Below are 10,552 nucleotides of genomic sequence, written 5' to 3' on the forward strand. Positions count from 1 at the left end.
AACGGTGAGTTAAGTGAGGAGGTATACATGCAGCCACCTCCTGGCTACTATGTTCCCGACGGCATGGTCTGTCGTCTCCGGCGCTCTCTCTATGGCCTTAAGCAAGCCCCTCGCGCCTGGTTTCAGCGTTTTGCCTCTGTGGTCACCGCTGCTGGTTTCGTCCCTAGCGCACATGACCCTGCGCTCTTTGTCCACACATCCTCTCGTGGTCAGACTCTGCTTCTTCTTTATGTTGATGACATGATCATCACAGGCGACGACCCTGAGTACATTGCCTTTGTCAAGGCCCGCCTTCGTGATCAGTTTCTCATGACTGATCTTGGTCCTCTTCGCTACTTTCTTGGGCTTGAGGTTTCCTCTACCTCCGATGGCTTCTATATCTCCCAAGAGAAGTATATTCAGGACCTTCTCACTCGTGCCGCTCTTGGTGATGAGCGCACTATCGAGACTCCTATGGAGCTCAATGTCCGCCTCCGTTCCACTGATGGTGATCCTCTTCCGGACCCGACTCGCTATCGTCACTTGGTTGGGAGTCTTGTCTACCTTGCCGTCACACGTCCTGACATCTCCTACCCAGTCCACATTCTGAGTCAGTTCATGGCTGCTCCCACTAGTGTCCACTATAGTCATCTTCTTCGTGTCCTTCGCTATCTTCGTGGCACTCTCTCCCGTCAGCTTTTCTTTCCTCGCTCCAGCTCCTTACAGCTCCGGACCTACTCGGATGCTACTCGGGCTAGTGATCCGGAGGATCTCAAGTCTCTTTCTGCCTACTGTGTCTTTCTTGGTGGCTCTCTCATTGCTTGGAAGACCAAGAAGCAGGTTCCAGTCTCTCGTTCGAGTGTTGAAGCTGAGCTGCGAGCGATGGCTCTATTGACGGCTGAGGTGACTTGGTTACGCTGGTTACTTGCGGACTTTGGTGTTTCTGCTGACGCTCCGACTCCGCTCTTATCGGACAGTACTAGTGCCATCAGCATTACGCGTGATCCGGTGAAGCATGAGCTCACCAAACACATCGGTGTTGATGCTTTCTATGTGCGTCATGCTGTGCAGCATCAGGTTATGGCTCTTCATTATGTGCCTTCAGAGCTTCAGCTTGTCGACTTCTTCATGAAGGCCCAGACTAGAGCACAACATGGTTTCTTTCTCTCCAAACTCAGTGTTGTTGATCCACCATGAGTTTGAGGGGGGGGGGGGGGTGTTAGAGTTGTATACTCCCTTTTCCGTTATTCCCCAGTGTATGAGGGGCTTACTTGCACATTGTCACACATGTACATGTACTGGCCTATGACACTCTGTGAATACTAGTTGCCCATTCACAACAGTATCATGCATGCCATGTAGGCAAAAAAATTATGTGGCACATCAATTAATGAGGAGAGATGTGAGAGTACTATATCATAGATATATACCGTATCATAGCATGTAAAACTAGAAATTTTAGTGCCAAACATATCATGTACACATACTTGCATTAAGATTCTATAAAATATTAAATATGATGAAATTATGATACTAATTCATAATATTATGCATTGTAGGTGTTATATCATAAACTAGTATTATATGTATGATACCAGTCTATGATACTTCCCACTGTGACTAGTCTAAGTTGATCCACCGCAATACCAGCATAACCGCATCCAAGAAAAAGGATATGACGATTGAAAAAAAATGCAGCTAAAAGGGGAACGGGAGTTGAGATGAAAATGCAAAAGAATTGAAAGATACTACTTATAAATTATGAAGAGAAAACACACCAATACGCAATCGAGAAAAAATGCAAGTAAAGGACGCACTTGAGAAGAAGAAATGCAATCTTAACGACATGAAAGACCAAAAAAAGGTTAGCTGAGAACGAGAACACAAGTTGAAAGGTTGCAGCCGAAAGAAAAAACATAGTTGAAAGAATAAATTTAAAAATAAAACATATCCTAAAGAACTCATAGTCCATAAGTACACTGTCGAGAAAACAATTGTTGAAAGAAGCGCAATCAAGAAGAAGACGCAGTATACGTTAGTGCAGAAGTTTTTTTTTACATGCAATCTTGCAAAAGTTAACAAAGCACTAGTTAGAAAATTTGTACAGACTTTGACGGTAGTGGATAAGGCGAATCAAAGTAGTGACTCACATAATGCTTGCGTTATTGAACCAAAGTCCAAAGAAGCGATGACATGTATGCTCCGGGTCAAAATGAAATAAAACTTCGAGTTTACCTTGTGACAAGATCAGATCAACATCGTTGGAAAGTGAAAAAGGATAAACATAGCAGCACTGGTTTGGAACATGTTTCGAATGGATGGATAGGGATTTTCACAGATTATAGCTTTGTTAGAAAGCGATAGCTTCCCTGATCCTTGCCGTGCATATCCGCTGTTTTGACCCGAACATTTTCAGAAAGCGACCGGAGAGATTCACAAAACATATAATTTTCCAATGCCATTTTTTATTAGTGCAGTGCTATTTTTTTTTTAAGAACGTCCAATCCCACTCGCTGATTTGCTTTTCCTCTCAGTCAGCCCATTAGTGTAGTGTTCAAAATGAGGCCTATTGGGCTAACGGTGATGCTTTCGTACTCCGCTTTCTAAGCCCAAACTCTGTCCCAGTGAAAGAAAGTCCACGGTGCATCAAAGTTGCATATGAGTATATGGCGGAGACCCATGAACCGAGTGCTAAAAGCTGGATTTTTTTCACTGATGGCAGCTATGTCTAGAATGTTGGTAACCTTATGCTCGATCTGGACGGCAAGAAGGAAGGCGATTCACGAGGGGGAGTTCCAGACACCCTTGACAACAGATCATTTTGTCAGGAATTTTTTTACTATCATGCTCTTATACCCAAGCCGAAATCTCCAGCTAGCCAGACTACTGCCCAGAGTACAAAGCGTAAATGGATTCCACCCTCTGATGATCATGCCAAAGCGAATGTGGATGGAGCTGTGTCGGAAGTGAATGGGAGAGGATCAGCAGCTGTAATTTTCAGAAGTAAAATGGTTATTATTTGGGTTCATCTGCTATTGTTTTTTCAAGCTTAACTGATCTAACATCGTTCGAAGCTTTGGCTTGTCGTGAGGCTCTCGCGCTAGCAAATGATTTGCTCGTACAGAAGATCACAATTGCATTTGACTGCCAACAGGTCGTCAAGGACATTGAAGACGGAGTAGGCAGAAGATATGCAGCCTTTATAAGAGAGATTAGTGTTTATCGAGGTGAATTCTCGGAGATATCCTTTGTCCATGAAGGAAAAAAGTTCAACACGGAAGCTCATAACTTGACTCGCCAGCAGCCATGCACTATCATTAAGCCCGGGGCGCCATCTGTGGCTGCTACAACCCAATGATTTTGTATTAATACATGTTATCTTATCCTTTGATAAATAAGCGAGCAAGTCATTCTAAGAAAAAAAATCAAAATTGATCGTGTCTGCCCGAGAAGAGAAAACAGTCGGTGCTTGGGGATTTGCTATCACTAGTTAGCGTGCAGGTGTGCGCGTCTCGATTAATTAATGCAAATTGCAATGCAGCTTGTGTAGAACAATAAGCTTCTCATTTTGTCATCATTTCTCATTTAGTCATTTTGCAGCCTCTCTCCAGTTCCCGCTATCTATTTTCAGACTAGGTGATCACTGCATGATCACATATTGTTATTCTTCGTTTGTTTATCTATATCAGATTCACCCATCTGTTGTAATTCTAAGATACATTATTGTCGTAAACAATTGTGCTGAAATAAAATGAGGCAATTCAAAATTTAAATAATTGTACAATCAATAATTCTATCAACCGAGAACCAACTTGTGGTTAGATGGTACCCGAGACCACCAGCCGATCAACCAATTAATTAATAATTTTCGTCGACAGCAAGACGCATATGACTTCGTCAATCTCAAGACCCGACAGATAAGTCTCTTAGACTCAATCTCCCGGGGGTGTCATTGCGGTAGGATGTGTGCGCGTTCATAGATACCATAAAAGGGTAGAATATGCGTCAATCAATAATTTAAAATTCAAAAGATTGTAAATCAATAATTTCTTTTATCCTCCAATGTTAAGAAGTTACTACCCCACAAAAAAAGTTACTAGCAACACTATCTACTTCTCTCTCCGATTTAATTTATTAAGATCTTTAAGAGCTGCATGGTGACCATGACAAGCACTACTTGTTTGATTCATAGGATAGGAAAACTGGAGGAGTAGGAAAAATGGAGGAATGCTATGGCTTGCCCCATTGAATTCTATAGGAAAAAAACCTATTAGAATTGGTACGACTGGTTGTTTGATATCACCATAAAAATACACAGGAATTTTCTTCCTTCGTAGGAATTTTACAAAGAGCCCATAGCTAATGGAAAACTTCCTACATGAATAGGCTAGGGAGATCCATAGGATATAACCTTATAGGTTCTATTCCTACAAATCAAACAACGGCCATAGGAAAAAATCCATAGGAATACAATCCCATGAGAATCCTATGCAGTTCCTACATATCAAAGAAGCTCATAGTACTAGTGGGTAGTATTAGATAGCAGTATCATATCTGTGTATTTATAATGCATGGTATCATGAAGTAGTATCATAGTCTTATTATATTATTATTTATTAATTTATAAACTCTCAATGCGAAATTGTGTACAAGATCTATTTTACAAGATAGTGGCATGAAAAAACTCCAACAATAATCAAGATAATCTGACAAATAATCCGACCAATAAATGTGCCTCGCAATTTATTTTAGTGTAAAGAATTGGACCTATTCTGGTAAGTCACCAAAATGTAGTCACATGCCTCCATGCCAAGAGGCAAAGTCCGATGCTTGCAGAGGGAGCCTGAGCACCTCACGATGGAAGAGACCCGCTCTCCTCCAAGCCTCGTGCCTTGGCCTAATCTTTTGAATCCTGGGAGAACCCATTGAAGACCACGTCATTCTGATGCCTCCTCCAGAGGCACCACAAGACAAGAGTGATTGTCGCCTAGAGATCTCTCCGGTCCTTGAGTGGCGTCGTCCTGTCAGATCACCCGTCGAGAAGGGAGGGTGTCTGGCCCTATCATCTAGGCAGGCATGCTTAGTGCGCTAACGTGCGAGCACAAACCTGACGACCAAGCACGCAACCTAGCAAGAGGTGCTGCAACCTCTACGCTTTGTCCCTGATCATAGAGAACTGACACCTCGCCTGGTGTGGCAAACCCCTACTAATCAGAAGATCCGCCGTCCATCATCTGTTCAACAAGGCTAACCACGCGAAGAACCCGACAACTGTGTGTGTGGTGGCGGTGGTGGGGCGGGGGGGGGGGGTGGGGGGTATTGTTTAGCACAAGAAATATCTATCGTATATGAAAAAAACATAATTTACCTTTTGTGTTACAAAATAAAGAGTTTATCAGACATGAGCACAAAGGTATTCAATAAAAATGATGAAGTGTTAAGGCGAGTGGGACCAAATAAGCATGCTCTACTATAAATCCATATTTTTCTAGTTTTACGTACCTAATATATTATATTCTTGTCATGAAACAAAGTCATGTCATTTTGAACATGGTCATGGAATTGTGAAAATTGGTCGCACATGATGTTGCATCCCTAAAATCAGTGATTCTTTCAGGCAAATTTGTTTTGGGTGGTGGTTTTCCGTAAACATGTCCATCTCACTTTCCCATCTCACTTTCCCAAACCTCTACCGGAGTGGACCTCAAAATCAAGACATGGATCTTGTTAAAAATAAGAGAAAAATGTAGCTTTATTCATATTTTCTCGATAAAGGGTGCTTTATTACTCAAAAAGTTTTAAGCATTACACCCAGCCTCTGCATAACCAGGATGCACACAACCGTTCAAAAGCTTTATTCATATATTAGTAGACCTCTAAAAAAGACGATGTTTACCAAAAGCCTCGTCTTCTACACTTCCACGAGCGGTATCTGTGATTCTGTGCGTCAAACTAACAAGTCAACGTCCAGGTTTAATGTAGAGAAGAAGGCATAAGGTTGACACACAAGAATGGCTCCAAAGTTGCTTCTGATTTCTGCAAAGACCAAAAGGAATACCACCGCCAGTATATCAATGTAGCTTTTATGTGACAGTCAAGATTTATACATCTCCAATGATTTATGTCTTTGATTCCATGTACCGTATATGGATCTGTAAAGTTCAGAAGGTTTCAGTAAGGGACGCGGATTCGAACTGAAGGCGGACCAGATCTCATGTCCTCAAGAATGAGGTTGAAAAGTCTCTGAGCAATTGGGCCTTCTTTGCCTGTTAAGGAACATGTGAAGCAATCAGCATTTTGTTTAATCCTTCTGTTACTACAAGGAAGTTGCTGTTATGAGAGCTAGTTAAGGGATTTTGAAGAAAGGAATTCTCCTTACCTGAGCCAATCATCTGATCATCCCACTGAACAACAGGCTTGACAAGAATTCCACTCCCAATGAGCATCATTTCATCGGCCGCCTTCCCTTCCTGGACACTCACATTCCTTGAAGATATCCCACTGAGCCCTCCATTCTCCAGTAGCTGCTCAGCGAGGGCTAGAACCCGTTTTGCCGTGCACCCGCTCAGGATCTTGTCGAAGCGGGGCATGAGAAGTTCCTTGTTCCGTGTCACAAAGCCAACATTCATGTTCGAACCCTCAGCAACGAAACCCTCATCATCCAACCAGATGCCAGTAAATCCACCATTTTCCTCACCTTCCACCTTGGTGAGCGCATTTGGCAGGTAATTTACACTTTTCATGACTGCAAACTGTGGAGACTTTACCGGTATGGATGATGTGATCACTTTGCAGCCTGATGGTACTGGCAAGGATGGACTATCAATGACAATAGCATAGAGGGCTGATTTTGTACAGCCAGATGAAGACAATTGGAAATCTCCGGGCCCGACAGACAACCAGTACCTAAGCGAACCTTGAGTACATTTTGATGCACACACAGTTTGAATAAGTACACTTAGAATTGTTGATCGATCAAAAGGCAATGGGATTTTGGCCATATGTGCAGACTTGAGGAAGCGGTCAAGGTGCTGTTCTAACTCATAGAGGTGACTGCCAGTAATACACCAACAAAGGAAACAAGTTAAATACTCCTAGTTGATATTGATGAAGTTTGGAAGCAACATTTGAAGGGAATTAATTGAGCAAAGAAAAACAGCTACAAACTTGTTATCGATGGTTGCATATCATGTTTTTTTTCTTCTTTTTGGCAAAAAGATGCATGTCAACCTTTTTATAAGATACATGTCACGCTAATTTGACAGAAGCAAAATTTCTTACCCATCCATAATAGCAGCAGTATCAAAAACACCATGTCCTCTATGAACCATGTGATCATCAACTGGTATCACCATTGCAGAGGGATCTGTGGTAATTCCACCAAAAATACTAGAGTACATGGCCATATACGTTTGATTTCTCACACCGGAAGCTTGGAATGCATCAAGCCTTTTGGCAACCTATAGGGAAAAGTTTTCATTTAATTTTCTGTTGTGACACTACGTTTCAAGAGAAAACCATACTCCATCGATCATTTAACTGAGACATCTAAAACACATATATTGATCTGATTACAGATAGTAATGTCCAAACTCCAAGTGACGGGGAAAAGGAAACATCCAGTGTAGATACATAATTTCAAGTTTCTCTTACTTCTGTACAATCTGATTTCTGCTCAGTTAAAAGATGGAACTTAAGAAATGCTCGAAAGTAGTCTCTACAGTCATGAGGTGAAGTACCAAGGCATGTCTCTTAGTAGAACTTTTCGTTGGTAATTTCTTTGATATTATAATATGATGTTAGTATTTCACAAAATAATATGTGTTCTTTAAATCCAATACAACAGCAAACCCCAGATGAATTCTCGTAAATCTGCAGGCTTTTATAATCCGGATAGCTCAGAAGTCAAGATGAAACATTGCTTTGAGATCGGCCGGCCATACCGTGGTTGCAAGTTGCAACAAACAGTTCTGAAGAAATTTACGGCAGTGAACACAACGTACATCTAGCATTGTGTGCTAATCAAAGCATTAACTAAGACAAGTGCAAGAGTAATGACAACAGATAATAACATTTCTCTCTAAACTATGGGCCACCAAACATCCATGTTTTGCAAATTTCATTACAAGATGCCAATTCAACTAGTGCTAGCAAACAACACAAGAGACAAGGAAGTCCACCTCAGAGAAAGACAAGAGAGGGACATCAATTGGATTGACAATGGTGCCGGCTGGTGCTGCATGACAAAGTAGCTGCTTAGTTCAACAGTATTGCAAAAAAAAAAAAGCCTCCTAATAACATTCTTATTCTCAAGAACATGGAATACAATTCATGTATGCCAGACCAAAGGGATAGAAATTATGACCATTTCAAGATTATCTAAAAGCAATCGGTAAAATCGACTGCCTGCGATTCATCATAAGTGTCATTGATTTAGTTTCAAATTTACCCCTTATTGATCTACAAAAACCACGACACTTATTATGTATCGGAAGGAGTATAAAAGATCATCTAAAAGCATTCAGCAATAATAGTTGTAAGAACGGACCATTTTGTGTTCAGTTCACCTTGTGTTAAATATATCCAGTTATTTCAAGCCCATGTAAATCATGATGCAAGGGATAGGAAGTCGTCACAAATTTTCAGGGATATTAAGCCATCAGAATTTGGTAGATAGAGTTAATGACGAATTCCCGCGTTTGACTATAGCCTTTCAAAGGTATGAGACGGCAGCCGCAGGAAGACGATCACCGCGGAGCTGGGCAAATAGGAATCATCAAAGGGGGGACGCGAGAAACTACACGCCACTAACCTGCCCCGTTGGAGCTCGTGGCGGCTCTGCCCACCGCCGCTTTCAACCGAAGGAGACCCGCAGGCGCGGCAGCTACGCGCAGCGATGGAGCGATCTTCTTCAGCGCGAGGGAGGGCCGACGCGAAGGGGAGACGAGGTTGCCGGCGGCAGCAGCTGAGGCGGAGAGGTTGGCCATCGGAGGAGAATTGGGCAGGAATGGGGCCGTAGGCTATCACTCTATGAGTTTCCTTCCTTTCTTTTCTGTTTTTTGCAGAAAAAACAAACGAGACCAACAAACATTAGCCCTTAGTGGGTTCTTTTTATGAAAGAAATGGTTCCTAGGGAGAATTCTATAAATTTAATCCTAGCAATGGTCCTACTCTAAGAGCATCTTCAACGGGGCGCCTAGAACAGCCCTGCGACAAAACAATTTTACATTGTCTAATTTACATTTTTTGCACGCGAGGCAGACGATTGCTTTATCAAGCGTTGTACTTTCGCGCGTGAATAGCAGCGCTTCACCAGACGCGCAAAAATGCAGCGCGTCCACAAATTCCAAATAGCAACAAATATAGAATAATCAAGATCATATAGAACCAAAAAAATAGTTATAAATATTTTAATTATTATTACAACACAAACAAATAGTTTATTTTTAATACAACAAATAGATAAAAAATAATATAATACATAGTTTTTCAACACTACAACAAACATACAATGAGGTGAAACATGCTACTCTGATCATGCACATCATCGTCTCAAATAGCTTTGTACGAGGCAATGAAGCGGGCTACCATCTCTTCTCAGGGCATCCCATCAACTCATAGTGCAAGTAATCATTGTTTTGCCCTGGCTCATTCTCGATGATCATGCTATGCATGATGATACAAAGTTCATGATGACCAAAGTATCTCTTGATCCCAAAATCATACGCCAAACTCATCTACAAATAATGAAAAATCTGACTACATTCAACAAATAAACGAGAACGCTGAAAATTAAAGGACGGGTTGACCTCATGCCATACCTTCGAGCACCTTGCGGGCGTAGCGTCGGTGGCGGCGATGTGGGCACCTTGCGCGCGGGAGGAGACATCACGTCAATGTTTAGAACAAACCTAAGCATTCACTCACTGTTTCTACATGTAGCTCAAAAAAATGGACACTCAAAACCTGAACTTGGCAGCTAAAATTATCTACAGGTCTTGGCATGTCCAAAGCGAACCAAATCTGGAATCATAAGTGATAGAATCGAGGGTCCTCACCTGAACGGCAAGTTGGGCTGTCGTTGTGAGGACGTCGTGGATGAGGTCACCGGCGGCGATGTGAATAAGGGCCTGGAGCTGCGCCTGCGCGTCCTGGTGGCCAGGGTGCAGCACTCCCCTGGCCGCCATATCCCTGCTTCAGTGCCGGCAGGGAAGTATGAGGATAATGATCTGGAGCTGCCCATGGCAGATGACGACCCTCCGCGGCACGCGTCCCTGACGCCGTGCAATGGTGGCCAGCGCATCCTCGCCGCGTGCAGCAGCTGCCTCCGGCCTCACGGAAATGCAAGATCGGCAGAGCCGCGCACACGCGCGCCGGCGAACATGCCCAGCCACGCTGCCATGGCTGCTGGGTGACCATGGTGCCGCCATTGAAATACATTGCTGGAGCATAAAGGCTACAAGTCATGTAACTGCTTGTGGTGAAGCACCTTTCATAGGCTGACACAGAAGAGCACATGTACATGCATAGACAACGCCAGCGAAGCTGGAGCCAAGGTGGAACTGTCCACCAA

The 10,552-nt window shown here is 42.8% G+C and overlaps 1 protein-coding gene across 2 annotated transcripts; it reads right to left on the bottom strand.

Moving 5' to 3' along the window:
* Nucleotides 1-5,786: 5,786 nt before the first annotated feature.
* Nucleotides 5,787-9,064, bottom strand: LOC124692157 (D-amino-acid transaminase, chloroplastic-like). Of its 2 annotated transcripts, XM_047225468.1 has the most exons (6): nt 8,792-9,064; nt 8,160-8,215; nt 7,261-7,439; nt 6,359-7,032; nt 6,121-6,245; nt 5,787-6,015 (listed from the first exon to the last, which is right to left on the bottom strand). In XM_047225468.1, exons 1-5 carry the CDS (start codon nt 8,964-8,966, stop codon nt 6,151-6,153), a joined length of 1,179 nt encoding a protein of 392 aa, XP_047081424.1. In that variant the 5' UTR covers nt 8,967-9,064; the 3' UTR covers nt 5,787-6,015; nt 6,121-6,150. The 2 variants fall into 2 exon arrangements, with proteins under 2 accessions (XP_047081424.1, XP_047081423.1); XM_047225467.1 differs by having other exon boundaries at nt 5,992-6,245; nt 8,792-9,063.
* Nucleotides 9,065-10,552: the final 1,488 nt, after the last annotated feature.

Source organism: Lolium rigidum, chromosome 2 (assembly GCF_022539505.1).
Source record: "Lolium rigidum isolate FL_2022 chromosome 2, APGP_CSIRO_Lrig_0.1, whole genome shotgun sequence".
NCBI lineage: Eukaryota > Viridiplantae > Streptophyta > Magnoliopsida > Poales > Poaceae > Lolium > Lolium rigidum.

Coding starts and splice junctions, on each gene's coding strand:
- LOC124692157 (XM_047225468.1), bottom strand. CDS start 8,966: ATGGCCAACCTCTCCGCCTCAGCTGCTGCCGCCGGCAACCTCGTCTCC. Junction 8,216..8,791: donor CACGAGCTCCAACGGGGCAG/GTTAGTGGCGTG, acceptor TTTGTCATGCAG/CACCAGCCGGCACCATTGTC. Junction 6,246..6,358: donor TGATCAGATGATTGGCTCAG/GTAAGGAGAATT, acceptor GTTCCTTAACAG/GCAAAGAAGGCCCAATTGCT.